Source organism: Juglans regia, chromosome 6 (assembly GCF_001411555.2).
Source record: "Juglans regia cultivar Chandler chromosome 6, Walnut 2.0, whole genome shotgun sequence".
NCBI lineage: Eukaryota > Viridiplantae > Streptophyta > Magnoliopsida > Fagales > Juglandaceae > Juglans > Juglans regia.
In genome coordinates this window covers 23,448,074-23,464,271 of record NC_049906.1, presented here as the reverse complement: position 1 = coordinate 23,464,271, position 16,198 = coordinate 23,448,074, and the positions used below count along the sequence as shown (strand labels likewise).

The following is a 16,198-nucleotide window of genomic DNA, read 5'->3' as shown; positions in this document are numbered from 1 at the left end:
GGAGTGATGCAGAAGAGGTTAACGGTGATCGTGGTTTGCATGGGACGAAGAACACTTCTGTGTTTCATGGCAGTGAGATCAACCGAGAAAGGCTTCAGCAGTGGCTGGATCGTGGGGTGGTTATCTCGAGTTCACGTCGGCAGTAACTGGTTCGTGGTGGGTTTCCAGGTGCCTTACAACTTGGTGTGGAGTAGATAAAATAAAAAAAATGTAGAGAGCATTGATCTACAAGGTGAAGTGTATTCTTGGCATTGAAGGAGCGCACGGGAAAGAGTGTTTACGTGCATGGGGGCAACGGTTATCAAGCAGTTGCCGTCCTTGATGCGGGTAACTTATTGTACGTGGGCAGGAATGGATGAGTGAGAAGTGAATCGGTTGGGAGAAAAAAAATTAAATAAAAAAAAATCAATGCGACCTTCGTGCTAGACCCAGGTGTTACATAGGAAAATATAGATATCATGTACTTGACATTGCTATCACTTTCAGCAATTCTGATTATAGAAATTAATAACAAGGGATAGATGGAGGCACTGGTTGGGATCATACCAGACTAATCGATGCACTGAGTTCCATAAGATCAATTATTCAGTCAGGGCTGTTTGGACAAGCTGGTAGCACTAAGATGGGTGATCTCCTAAGAAATATTGTGTTTCACCAGATGTAGGATACATACAAAAGTTGAAAACTCAAAGAACCTTTTGCAGAAGATTGAAAAGCTATATATTAATCCAAACAATATTTATATATATATAAGAAACTTACACATGAATATGTAGATTAAAAAAAATCACCACCGAAAATTAGATTTTCCATTTGATGTAAAAAATACAACAGATTTCAACAAATGGAAAAAACAAAGAAAAAAAAAATTGTTCTATGCCTAGCTAGACTCATCATTCTTTAGAGAAGAACATAACAGAGCCTTATCGTCTGTGGTTGTCGAAGAATCCCCCCAGATTTTGGTTATTTTAACCGAGCACAATCATGTTCTACATTACTACTGTCAATATTAATGAATTGTAGAATTGAAATGAAATATTTTTGAAATTCATGAAGATGATCTATATGTTGGTGCATGTACTAGAGGTCGATCTTATATGGAAAGAGCATTAATATTGGAGGAGTTGTGATGATCTTGAGATGAACACAAGGAAAAAATCTCTTCTAATGTTCCGTTCATATCGTCCGGCCGGCCGTATTTGTCATGTGAAATGTACTCGTAGATGATTTCAGGCTTCAATGACCTCGTTTCTGTCAAATTTATCTGAGGAAAATCTTCAAGTTCCAAGGGAGGGTAATTAGGAAGTTGATAATTATAATCCAGTACTTCTGTGTAATTTGGAACATATAATGTATCCTGCATTTAAAGATCAATACATATATAAGCTGGTGAATACTGAATTAAGGAGCAATCATTGAGCGAAATGATTTGAAATACTGAAATGCATGCAGAAATATCCAAGATCATGGTGAAGCACTACTTCTTCTTGCATGGGTGCGATACATAGTACTGCTTTTTGTCAGGTGGTTATATATAAATATATATATATTTATGATACAGAAAATTAGGCTCAGAAAACTTAGTGTTTATAGCAAAACATGTCTAGCTATATGTATAGTGGAATTAATAGAACAGCAGTCAAATCAGAATTATAAAAATGGGCAAGGGAGGGGTCAATCATTACTCATGAGACCACGGAAAAGAATGTCATTTGGAGAACCTGAATTTTTTTACATTTTTTTGGGTTAGCCGTGAGGAAAATGGGGAAGAAAGATGTTTGAACTTTGAATGAATGATATTTGAGTCAGTCAAAAGAAGTTATTGAAGATGGTGCATGAAAAAAGCACCCATCTGAGTCAGTCCAAGAGATTTTAGAAGGAAGCTTTTGGAAAAGGCAGTGAGTTCATTGCATCCAACTTTTGTTACTTTAGGATCAAAAGAGAAACTCAAAGAGCTTATTTTCATGTGGGGCCAGCTTGCTTAAACCACGGGCCACTAGCTAGATCTTTCGTTTATGCATGCTGCATGCATGGATCCAGCCATGATTATTGATCATGTAATAGTAGTAGTACTACTATGGGATTAATTAATTAATGAGCTTAAAATTAAATGCGATGTGAACATGAAGCCTTGGTAATCATGCATAAAGCAGGAATAAAGCAGAATATTGCTGGAAATAAGGATTTAACAAAGTATATATATAAACTGTGTAAAGCAGGAATAAAGCATAATTTTTTGCATAAATAAACTGTGTAAATATAGTATATATATATATATAAATATATATTTATATATAGTTGAATTTGTTTTACCTGCTGATCAGTTGGATTTGAGGGGCATTCCACACCGACAGCACACAAATCAGCAGCACTGTTTGCTTCATCCGATGCAAATTGAGCTTGAAAATCATCTGCTATGGCAGTTTCAGCAGGCGTTCCTTGAGTTAGATCTGAAGAAGAAGTATCTGAGGGGAACTTGCAGGAATACTCGGCAACGAAATTCTCATCCTCCAGTACTTCTGATGATCTCCTCCCTCGGGAATTAGTTTCAACTCCAGTATTAATACTGATATCGTCTCCAAATATTTGTTCATCCAAGACTACTGAATCCTTCTTATGATCTAAATTCAAAATCGGTTCTTGCTCTTCTTTGGTTTTTGGCATCTGTATTAATGTTTTCTTGAAAACTCGACATAATGCATAAGATTCCTGCAGTAATTATCGAACACAAATTAATACTGTTTAATTAATTTTATCGATCCTGCTTTCATAACAAATAAATCGCATGAGCAAGAAAAGATCAGTATCATACAAAGATCTAGGAAAGTAGGTAGAGAAAGAGGGTGAAAAAAAGAAGTAGAAGTAGATGGAAAGAGAATAGTAAGTACGACTAAAGTGATATAACCAAAGACTCTTTCATCATCATGTTGTTGATAAGCTATTCCTTTCGAGGGAAAAAGAAAATTAGAGAAAAAGAAGAAAAAGGAGGAAACATATGAGATTTGCTTTATTTTTTTACTGATTACTTAAAGATGATATAACTATCATGAAGATAGCACTGATAAATTTGACTGAAGGATCATATTCAAACAATGCAGGCACAAATATCTTAAGATGATCATCATGTTCCTCATGACTGACTGCACGCCTGCTATTTTTGCGCTCATTTTAATGCATTGGAAAGAGCTCCAGATTAAATCATTTTGAAATGATAAGGTACAGAAATCTAGCTAGCTAGCTAGCTAGTTCGTTGAAATAAAGAAATCATGCTCCTAGCTAATTCATCCTTTATTTTTTTCTTCTTTTTCTTTCTGTTCTTGTTAGGGTTTTCTAGGGTTTACTCCAGCTAGAGGAGATAATGCAGCATAAGTTTGATCTCTAACCCAAAACTAGTGACAATCAATACTACATATATACTAACCCTTTCAATTCAAAGATCTCATCATGATATTGTTTTCCCTCTTTTCTTGTATTTTGGTGGCATTTTAAGATCCAACATTACAACAGTGAACAGTGGTGTATATTAATTAAAATAATTTTCTCTGAATTTTTCTCACTTCAGAAATCCTTTGAAAATGGTAATTTAAAAAGATGGGATGGATACCTTCAAAGATGATGATGATTCAGAATTGCCACACACTGAGTCGATGAGGCGATACTCATGCATCACCCAGTTACTCCTAATGCCATGGGGAGCTCTGCCTCTATAATACACCAAAGTTTTCTTCATGCCAACTGCTCGCTTATGAGAGTGCACGGACCGATCTTTACCAGTTGCTTTCCAATAACCAGCTTGTGTTGCTCGGTTTGTTCTTGATCCATTAGGGTACTTTCTATCCCTTGGACTGTAAAAGTACCACTCCATATCTTTGCTTGGCAAAAACGATTTATCTGTTCATGTATCGGGGAAAATAGATTAATGGGTCGCTAAACTTTCAATGTTGATATTTGAAAAGGAAAAAAGAAAATTCAGAAATACGCTTAATTGCGCGAATGATAACTCATGATATTTCATGCAAAAATAAACTATATAAATCATGTACCTGGTAAATCCCATGGTTCACATTTATAGAGATCGACTTCAGGAATTATTTCAAGCTCAATCGTTCGGCCACTAATCTTTCGATCTAGATAGTAAGCAACGAGTTCCTCATCTGTTGGATGGAACCTGAAACCGGGAGGGAGACTCATGGGAGCCATTGCAGAGAGAGAGAGAGAGAGAGAGAGAGAGAGAGAGAGAGAGAGATGAAGAAAATGGATGAACTTGGAAAGAGAGAGCGAAGAAACATAAACTAAACTGGGTTTTATAGTACACTGAACTATATAGATAGGCCATACAGCTGCTAGGGTCGGAAGCCATGAAAGTTAACCTTTGAAGTTTTCATTATATTACAATGATGCCATTCACTTGTCAGTTTCTAAAAATAACCCTAGTCGTCTCTAACACTCATGTCAATGTATAATGGTCTCTTTAAAAGCGATTAGATCGTATTGAAGTGTGGTAGATTCAGTGATTACACAAACAAAATGGGATTAAAAGCAGAGGGAATATGATATACGATATAAATAGTACTACTGCTTTGGCTTTAGAAGAGATTCTAAGTGTAGGGTTTCGTGTGAAAACCCAGTAGGAGGATAAGAAGCTTCCCTGCTTTTGTCTGCTCACAAACTAACAAAAACAGAGGCTACCTCAAAAGGCTGTGTGGGGACACTCGACCGCCCATTGTACACGCAATACTATGCCCTAGCTCTCTACTTATTTTAATGACTCCGGTCTAGCTACCAACATATATATATATAATTCGATACCCTATGATATTGTGTCTTTTAAATTAATGACATTATCATTCGTACGTGATCATGTCATGCATGGTTTCTTGCAATTACATATATCCTCGTATAATTGTCTATCTTCAGATCAACATGAATTAATTAATGCATAGAATCGTAGAGCTGCATGTTTAATGAGTAAATAAAAGTTTTTATAGTTTTTGAATTTTTTGTGAAAAATTAATTTGATTTTTTTTTTTTTTACAGGATTTTTGAGAATTGAAAAATTATTTGGATAAACGCACATTGTGAGGGGGTATTAATGTTTTTTGGGTTTTGTGATGAGTTGTTTTCATTCTTATTTTTATTTTTACAGAAACTTTTAGATGAAGTTATTTTTAATTGAGAAATAAGAAATTTTTTGTATTTAAAAAATGTTTAAATTGAAAATGAGTACACTTTATATATATATATATATATAATATATAGGCATGATGGCTTGATGTATCTATGCATGCAGATTAATTAAATCTTTGTGAGCCAAGTCCTGCATATTAATGCTGGCTAGCTTTATATATAACCAACATATTTTGCAATTTTTTACATAAAATGGAAGCTAGCTGATCAGATTTCATACCATATATAGGTTATTTTGGACAGATCACCAGAGCCAGCATGCATTGATCGAGCTTGTTTGGCAGCTCTTAAAGTTACAATATTATTCCTATATATATATATATATATATATATATATGTTCTTTATAAATGGGAATTAAACGACAAATGCTGGAAATTATAATAAAGACTATATAATTAATATTTATCTGATCTTTTTGTGAGATCATATATATAAATATTGATTACCGTTAGTACGTACGTAGTATATATATATATACGAATACTTAAAATTACGAGTACTTGCTTTTCCATGAAGCTGCAGCCTCGTACATGAGCTTATTCACGACATGACATATATGCAACTGGATGTTTCTAGTACATAAGAATTATAATAAGAGAAAAGTTCGCCATTAGTTCCAAAAGTAACACTTCTCTAATCCATCATGTAATGGTCCCCAACATTATTATTAATGGATTTACATTACTTTGGCCCTTTAATATGTGCATATATATATATACACACTAATTGAATAGTACTACTGGTTATAAAATTGGATTCGAAACCGCGCGTTTCAACATAAATGTACAAGAGAAGATGGAGAGAAGAACTAAAAATTATCGTGGTGCAGTGATTATCTTCATCTTTAGTCTTTTCATTGATCATTTTAGTCACATTCGTTGATGTAATGCAGTTTGAGTACTGACTTCGTGTGCTAACCAACTAAATGGAATACTTAATATGTACCACATGATATAGCAGGTACTATTGGAATACTGAAGATTTAGACCCTGTTTGGATGTTGAGCTGAGTTGAGATTACTTAAATTTTTTATGAGTAGTAGTGATTTGAAATGGTGGAGTGAGTCCAACTCAAAAATAAAAAAATTGTGGGTTGAGTTTTGTGAAGCCTATCTAAGATAAGTTAGATGTGTCTGGATGTTAATTAAGATGAGTTTAGATGTATTTATGGGAAGTTAAAACAGGTTATGGGTTCCATGTGTAAAGAGATGTTAAGTTGAAAAAAGTTGTGAGTTCCAAGTGAGTAGAGATGAATTTAGTGATTTGAGAGTTAAATACTTGGATGTTAGATTTAAGTTAAAATTAAACTCAGTTCAGTCCAAATTCCAAACGGGCCCTTAAGATGAAGAATGGTATTCTTTAGGGAAAAAAAAAACAAATTGTTGGGATGAATTAATCCCTATGTTATATGTAACCAAATTAGAAGACAACATTTGGGGCTCCAAATTCCTGAATACTTCCTTACAAAATGGTTTTATAAGTCAAATCCAAATTGAGCCACATGCAGTACCCTTACATGAATTGTCTCATAAATTTACATTAACCCATAAATATCATAGCATATGAACTACTTTTTTCAAAAGTTTTCTAACATCGATACCAGCCTGATCATGATATAAGGAAAATGGTAATACATTTTCATGTATTTTTTTTTTCATCTAAAAACTATTGCATAAAGCCTTTACTGTAAAAAGAATAAAAGGGTTGTAGATTACACACAACAAAATCATGCATACGATTGCAAATGGGATTTTGTGCCCTTAACATGAGGGTATAACGTATCCGATCTATAATGAGTTTGATGGGCCATAGATATATGATGTGACGGAGAGACAATTCCATGCCCTTTTATTCCAATCCTAAAGAAAAAAGAACACTTTTATCATTCAACTGTTGATTGCTTGAAGAGGGGCCCATCATTGCTCAGCTAATCTACCTGGCACACCGTCAGGTCAGTCTACTTTTTCTTTTCATATTTTTTCCTTTTCTTTTTCAAGCCATCCAAACTTCTTTTTCTTTACTGATTTTTTGTTCTATAATAATCTATTCGGTTTCCTTTTCTTAAAATATAATTTTTTCATTAGGTTGAAGACATGATAACCCCTTTAATGATTACAACACAAAATCTTTGACTGGTTTCTCTCTCTCTCTCTTCTCACTCTAGCACTAGTTCTGTCCACAACATTTGTAAGCATTTTATATAAGAGCTAGCAACATTAATGTTGGCCTGCTTTCGTAGCTTTGATTCCTGGCATTGCTTGTTCAAAATAGTACTTAAGAAGGTATTCAAGCACTTGTTCATGTAACCTTTATTATTAATTCAATTCTGAGATTTACTACAAGGAAAATGAGTATTTATGATAAATTATTTATAACGAGACTGGCTATTTACGATGAAAAATATTCATTTTAATAAAAAATAATTATTTTCACCTACAAATAAATAATTTTCTTATATTGAGAGTTTTTCGTCATAATATTGTTGAGTGGTTGCGCTTCTTTAATGGGCTTATAGGGTTTAAACATCAAGAAGAATGCATATATATATATATATATATATATATGACATGAGTTAATTAGGTAATTGTGCAAAATAGCTAATTATTAAGGTTTACGGAGGGGAGTTAGGTAGAGTGAAAGACTCCAGCTTTATGCATTCCTCATTAACCTTACATGAAATGTGGAGGCCAGAAGGAACTATATATCTCTATATACGGCTAGCTAGCTTTTGATTTTCTTAAAGAGATTCCAAACTCAGCCAATGCAAATCATAGATCCCATAGCCTCATCGCCTAAAAAGGCAAACTTGATATATTCACGAAGCTCTCTCTAACTAGCTTGTAAGTACGTACCCACATCATGAATCTGATGCGTGTCTAGATCTTACTTTTCTTTGCAATTCCAGCTCTATAACTCACATGGGTCATTCGTTTTTAATTAGAGAGAGAGAGAGAGAGAGAGAGAGAGAGATATTTGTGGGTTAAGTGGAGTTGTAAAGACAGGTAACCTTTCACACGATCGATGATGATCTTAGATGGGAAAAATAAAGGATAGTCCAAAGAGCAAAGAGGCTGCTGCATGCAGATGGAAGATGATGAGTAATCATGTAAAGAGTACTGGTTGGAAATTGGCCATAGATGCAGGAGCATTAGATTCCCAAATTTCGGCTGTATGTGTCTAGATGATGATCAGTTACTGTCTACCAGGCATCATGTTAATTTGTGCCGCAAAAGACAAATCATGCTTCATAATAATATTCTTTTCTTCTTTCAATATTCCAGGTTATGAGATGTTGCTTTCACGTGGGTTCTGGGGAGACCCTGTAGCTTTACGAGGGCACATCCCTATCATTATTCTGGTTTCAGCAGGCTGTGGGTTTTCTTTCTATTTTGGCCTTCCCATTATTTCTCTTCATTTTTATTATTGTCTTGCATATGCTTTTAACTCATGCATGCTTCACTTTTGGCACTTTGCAAACTTGGACCAGCCCACTACTGAGATTTGTGAAATTAAGGAGAAATATTACACACACACACATATATATATATATATATATTTATATATATAATTGGATCAATTTATTTGGTTTGGATAGGTTTGGACCGGATCAAAAATTTTAGTCCATCCCTTTTTTTGGACCGTCCAATTATCACTATAGATCAAACTGGACTGTTAGCTATTGGTCTGGTCGGTTCATGCAGTCCAATTCAGTCCGGGCCAGTGTAAAATGGGCCAAACATACAAAAAATTTAAAATCACTTCTAATATTGTGTACTTACGGCCCATGATCTATACAAAAAAAAGCACACACTATTTACACTTTTGAATATCAACCATTAATTATCTTTATTTGCACATTTTGTACTTGAAAATAGCCTTAAAAAGTTGGAAAAATTATCAAAATTATCCATATCCATCCATGAGAATTAGCAATCATTATAATATAGTTAAAAATATAAAATAGAGAAAATGAAATTAAAAAATGCAATATTATCGAAACTCCAAATACATATGATCAATGGTGATAACTTAGATGAAAACTACATAATTAACTTATACAATTATTATATAAAATAATATATATATATATATAAGTATTTTAAAAACTATATTATATATATACTTTAGTTGGACCGGACCGAAAACTAAAATTCTAAGGTTATATGGAATATTGGACCGGACCGGATCAATATACTTATCGGTCTGGTCCGGTTCCAACCGAACCATTCAGTTTGGTCAGACTTTTCAGTCCAGACCAATAAACTTACACCCCTACTTACATACATTAATATTAAAAAAGGCAGTGAACATACAGACAAAAAAAAAACTCTTTACTCTCTCCATAATTTCTAAGAACAACTATCTTAAGCTCTTGATTTGAAATGTGAGATTATTTAGAAAACTCTAGTAGCCTCTTAAATGAATTAGATGTGTAATCTCAATATATAATTTAATGTAGATTGTAAGACTAGCAAAATTTCAGGTTTGTGGGATTTTGATCCGCTTTGAATAATTCGAATTACAAATATTGTACTTCTATTGTTTCATGATATAATGGAGTCAGAACAAAATTCAAATTGAACTATCACATGCACGTCTCTTTACTACAACAGAATGTGTCTTTTGTGACAGAGAAAACTGTGACAAAAAAATGGCAAACCGTCACTAAAGATATTTGGTGACGGTTTGAAACCGTTACCACGACCGTTACCTAAAGTGCATCACAGAAAACATTTGGTGACGGTTTACTGTTCAACTGTCACAAAAAATATTTTTAGTGACGGTTGGAAGTGTTCCGTTCGATACAACATTTGAACGTTCCTTTTTTTGTGACGGTTGAGAACTGTCACAGAAAGTCACGTTCGGACGTAAAATTAAACGTTCGGATGTTAACCCGACCGATTGGCATTCGAATGAGAGAATTTGACGTTCGTTGAATATCGTTCGAACGTATCATATTTACATTCGAATGTTAATGCGTCCAAACGTTAATTACAATAAACGTTCAACTTTTCGTTCGAACGTAAATGTAAATGTTCAAACGTAACGTGTTTAAAGTTCGGACGTTAATTCGAATGTAAATGAAGGAGTGTTCGAATGCAAGTACTTTGTTCGAACGTTAATCGCTTTATCGTTCGAACGGTTTGTTCGTTTTAGTGTGAGGACGTTCGAACGTAGAGTTTTACATTCGAACGTTACTATCCAATTTATGTATTTACGTTCAAACGTTGGTTCGAATGATTTTAATTTACATTCGAACATACAAATCAGAAATACTAATTTTATAAAATTTAAAAACATAATACCAATTGTATCATATTACATATCATCAATTAACAAGTAACAATGTATTATAAAACCACAAAATTAGATATTAAAACTAGCCACAAATACTGATAAAATTTATTTCTTCTTTTTCCCTCGCCTACCGCGATTCTGTTGCAACGACATAACACGCTCCATTTGCTCCATCATCTCCCGTTGCACTTGCTCTCGCACTTCACTGCGTATTCTTTTCCTCATGGTCTCTATGTTGGTCCTGCAAACGCGTCTCTAAATGAGACTATCGTTCTAAGAGAGACTCTAACTCTTGCTGTCTTGACCTCATATATTCATTCTCACGCCGTGCGGCTTCTAAATCTGTCGTAAGATTATTAATTTGTGAAGCCGATGAGGTTGAGGAGGATGAACATCTATGCTAGATAGATCGTCCCAAACCTTTTGTCATACTAGACTGCGGTCCGAGCACTTGCCTGAATATGTATATGTCACTAGGAGAGGATTCCACAGAAGCCGACTGCATCTCCATCATTTTTCCCTGCAATTTAAAAGGTAATGATCGTAAATAATTAGTAATGTATTAAAAGAAATATAAATAAAAAATAAATTATTCAAATGTTATATAAATAATTTATTTAACAAAATTAACACTGCTTACATAATTATCTGCAGTGACAGGATTCATTCACTCACTATGCTCATTAGTGTGAGCAGCAGCATAGACATGAATGAGGGAAAATTTTTCAGGATCATCACGTTTCTAACAAAAAGACATTAGCAATTTTAAAAAGATAATGTTAGTACTTAAATAAAAGAATATCAGGAAAATAAATGAATTCTATAATTTTTTAATTCCCATTTTTTCAGCAAGACGGTGGAATGACCTTGAACTGGCACGATGGTGGACAGTCAGAGCAGATGTATTTTGTGAATTTGTAGAACTCAAGTGTTACAAAATATATTAAGAATGTTAATTGTAATATGTATACATATAATATATAGAACAAATACCTGATAATCTGGAGATGCGAAAAGATCACAACACTTTCTCCAATCATCTAACTTCATCTGCTGAAAGGGAGACTGCGCAGCCTCTTCCAACGTCTCAAATTTCTTAAAGTGGTCATGACATCGTCCTTTGTGACGTCGGAATAGTGTAGTCATCAACTCATTCACGGTTCTCAAATCCTCGCTACCGCAAAAGTCGAGGGGTCAAATTCATCCTAACAAGGGAATCAGGTCAAAAATATAATATACTAATCTACGTGAAAAAAATGTACTGAAAAGTAAACTCACCAGCACACGACTTCGAATGTGTTCCTTAATCTCATTCAGAACATCTAGCCATGAGAGCACATAAAATAGAGCATAAGTTCGAACTACTGTGCCAATATAGGAGGAAAGCGCTTCTGCACTATCATCCACTCCTCCAGTGGAATTATCAGGAATTGTGATCTTCAATTTTCCATGCCTTCTATTTTTTTCAACAGAGATTCCACGTGTATAGTCACGATCGCGACGTGCATATGCATCAACTACATGATAATAGATAGTATAATTATAATTATATAGTTATTTAGACAAAAATATTAACTATATGATTAATTATCAACGACAATATTTCCTAACTGGTAGCTATCGACTGGCTGTTGTTCTCTTCTGTGTTAGCTTGATCTTCAGGAATGGATTCCTCGAGTGGGGAGTCCTCAATGGATTCAGGACTTGGACTTAGTAGAGGCACATTTCTTCGTTGTCGTTTTGGTGACATTCTTGAAAATAATTAATTATATCAAAGAAAATTAATTAGAAGAAATTATGAAAATTCAAGATATTTTATAGTCACCTATATGAATAAAATATTTAGTACTTTTATTCTTCATCTTCAGATGAATTTTACATGCTTGTTTCAGAATCTCCATCAATAACATCTTCATCATCATCATGCACCTCTTCTTCATCGTCCTTATCCACCTCCTGCCTGGATTCTGATTCGTCTTCAACTTCTAATTCTTCTTCTTCTTCTTCCTCCTCACTTACTTGAATTAAATGATCATTAAATACAGACGGGTCAAGATGTACTGGTGGGACATCATCTCTACACAAGGGGAGCAACTCGAGTGTACCGAGGTCAACAAACAAGTTAATACCCTCTTCATCTTCCTGGTATGCCTCTACAATCGGAGTGTCATCTCCATCTCCACTATTCTCGTAATCTGCACTCGTTCCTGCTTCATATATATTTCGATGGACAAATTTTTGTACAACTCGCCAAGTTATCTCTCCATTATCTTCATCAGCATTTTTCATTGGATCAATCAAATAATAGACTTGAGTAGCCTGACAAGCCAATACGAATGGATCATCTTCGTACCATTTAGATGCAGTATTGACACTCGTAAAGTGATTATCCCTATGTATTGAGATTCCACCAATCACATTTAAAGACATATGTTACAGACCCACCCAGATATTTCAATCCGATAATATCATGTATGACACCATAATAGTCAATATCATCTGTTCCATGACTCCCCTCGACCAACACACCACAGTTTTGAGTCTTTCTATTACGTTCACGGTCCAAAATATGGAATCTATAACCTCGAACCGTGCATACAGTGTATCAAAGTGCTCTATTTGAGGGACCACGGGCCAATGCATACAATTCAGAAGAAATTGATCCGTGATCACGAGCACGTTGTTCCAAAATCTAACAATTGAAATAGTATATATTTATTATTTCATTATCCAGAGTTAAAAATTTCAAAATATAACATATATATAATTTTAGTTCATACACGTTCTTCAAACCATCGGGGAAATTCTTCCTCGTGCCTTGCCTCTATATTTTCTACGCATTCCGTCCTAAGTTTGTCCATGTGCTCACAGTTATAACATGTTGCAAAAGAAGTATATTTTGAGCACAACAATTATAATTAATTTTAAGAAAACTATAATTATTCAAAGCATGAAACGACATACTTGAAATAATCATAAATCTCCCGACAATTATTTAGCACATACTTTACCCAACTCTCCATCAATTAAATCGTAATCTGTTTGTGCACCCAAGGGTCATACATTCTGGGAAAACACTAATAGCTCACGAGGAGGCGGAGCAGCAAGATCAGCATTTCGCTCTTGACGATTAAATCGTGTCTCAACACCACGAAAATATAAATAGCAAAATGTTAATCATTCATCGTGTATATAGGCTTCTACTATTGAACCCTCAGCTTTGGTTTTATTCCCAACAGTGCGCTTCAGTTGACCCAAATATCTTTCAACTGGATACATCTAACGGAACTGCACCGGTCCACCCAAAAGTACCTCTCGCGGTAAATGTATTGCTAAATGGACCAGGACATCAAAAAATGATGGTGAAAAGATCTGCTCAAATTTACATAGTATAGTAGCAATGTTTTCTTCCAATTTCGACAACACATCTCGATTTACTACCAGAGTGCACAAATCCTTTAAAAACATACAGAGTTCAGATATGGCGACACGTACATTAGATGTAAGCTTCCCATGAATTCCCACAGGTAATAACTTCTGCAAAAATACGTGACAGTCGTGACTTTTCAATCCACTGATTTTCCAGTCATTAGGACTCACACATCTACCAATATTTGAAGCATAATCATCTAGCAACTTCACACCTTGCAACCATTTGTAGAAATACATCCTCTCCTCCCTCGTCATCGTAAAACATACATGCGGCATGACCACCCTATTGTCTTCCACCCGCAAATGCAGATTATGTTTAATTCCTATTCTCTCAAGATCTTTCCTCGTCTTGATCGTGTCTTTCGTCTTTTTGTTAGTACTCATCAATGTACCCAGTATATTATCAAAAATATTCTTCTCTATGTGCATTACATCCAAACTATGTCACAACATGCATGACGACCAATACGGCAAGTCAAAAAAAATACTACGCTTTGTCCAATTCAATTCTGCTACTCCTAGTTTTATCTTGTTATTTTCCCGACCTTTGCCAAAATTGTTCGCTCTAACATGTTGCAATTGTTCCACTATCTCTTCTCTAGACAACTCTTTTGGTACAATTCTATCCTCTACTCTCTCATCAAACTTGGCACATTATCTTCTCCATGCATGATTTGCTGGTAAATAACATCAATGACCCATGAAGGATAACTTCTGAGAATATTTAAGCCACTCACTAGCAATTTCTTTATTACACGTCGGACACGCTAACTTCCCTTTCGTACTCCAGCCGGAAAGATTTCCATATGCCGAGAAATCATTTATGGTCCACATTATCGTAGCATGCATCTGAAAAAATGTCGACGAAGATGCATCATACTTCTTAATAAGTAATTATTAATTATCGTTCTTAAAGTATCATTTTAATTATCATACTTAATAAGTAATTATTAATTATATTTATTGTATGTATATATTATATTTTATATATAGTTAAGTTATATACTTTTTTTTATCTTTTTTTTTAAATTAAGTTTTATACTATAGTTATAATTAGAATAATAATAACTAAATTAGTATGAATATATTATTTATACTTATTAAATGTTAGATATCAAGTCTCATATTAAATATAAATTAAATATTTTTAATCTTTACTTAAATTAAAATCCTAAATTTATAATTTTCTTGTTAAAGAACAAATTCAAAAAATACAAAATAACATGCCACATGTAAACATATTCAAACGTCATTCACAAATAATAATCACAATATTTCAAATCCATATCACAACATATTCACAATAACTCACAAACTATTTACAAACTATACAAACAATAATCACAATATTTCAATTGTAAGCATAAAATAACATGCCACATGTATTAACATATTCCTAAACTTGAGTAAGCAATAAACATGTATTAACAAAGCCTAAGGACAATATATTTCTAACCATGTAAACATATTCAAACGTCATTCACAAATAATAATCACAATATTTCAAATCCATATCACAACATATTCACAATAACTCACAAACTATTTACAAACTATACAAACAATAATCACAATATTTCAATTGTAAGCATAAAATAACATGCCACATGTATTAACATATTCCTAAACTTAAGTAAGCAATAAACATGTATTAACAAAGCCTAAGGACAATATATTTCTAACAATGTAAACATATTCAAACGTCATTCACAAATAATAATCACAATATTTCAAATCCATATCACAACATATTCACAATAACTCACAAACTATTTACAAACTATACAAACAATAATCACAATATTTCAATTGTAAGCATAAGATAATATGCCACATGTATTAACATATTCCTAAACTTGAGTAAGCAATAAACATGTATTAACAAAGCCTAAGAACAATATATTTCTAACAATGTAAACATATTCAAACGTCATTCACAACTAATAATCACAATATTTCAAATCCATATCACAACATATTTACAATAACTCACAAACTATTTATAAACTATACAGACAATGATCACAATATTTCAAGAGTAAGCATAAAATCATAACAACATATTGATAAAGTTTAGAAATATACCTAGCACTCACAATATCCTCTTACAAATCAAAATCTTCCAACTTGCCAAAACAACCAATCCTTTAAAAAAATACAACACTAATTTATTAGAAATATTATATAACAAAAACACAATACAAATGTCATAAAATTCAAAAAAAAAAAAGAAAAATAATTTTTTCTTACCAAAACTCAACTCTCTCTCACTCTAAATCTT

General features: G+C 33.6%; 1 protein-coding gene across 1 annotated transcript; it reads right to left on the bottom strand.

Annotated features, from left to right (window-relative positions):
- Positions 1 to 946: 946 nt before the first annotated feature.
- On the bottom strand, positions 947 to 4,200 carry LOC109000546 (NAC transcription factor 29). The gene is made up of 4 exons (XM_018977465.2): positions 4,044 to 4,200; positions 3,605 to 3,891; positions 2,314 to 2,709; positions 947 to 1,357 (listed from the first exon to the last, which is right to left on the bottom strand). Exons 1-4 carry the CDS (start codon positions 4,198 to 4,200, stop codon positions 1,094 to 1,096), a joined length of 1,104 nt encoding a protein of 367 aa, XP_018833010.1. The 3' UTR covers positions 947 to 1,093.
- Positions 4,201 to 16,198: the final 11,998 nt, after the last annotated feature.

What these genes read in the sequence shown, in the direction of transcription:
- LOC109000546 (XM_018977465.2), bottom strand. Translation starts at nt 4,200, where the DNA reads ATGGCTCCCATGAGTCTCCCTCCCGGTTTCAGGTTCCATCCAACAGAT. An exon ending in TGAACCATGGGATTTACCAG is followed by an intron (nt 3,892 to 4,043) that starts GTACATGATTTA and finishes ATACATGAACAG; the next exon opens with ATAAATCGTTTTTGCCAAGC. An exon ending in CAAATCCAACTGATCAGCAG is followed by an intron (nt 1,358 to 2,313) that starts GTAAAACAAATT and finishes CTTTAAATGCAG; the next exon opens with GATACATTATATGTTCCAAA.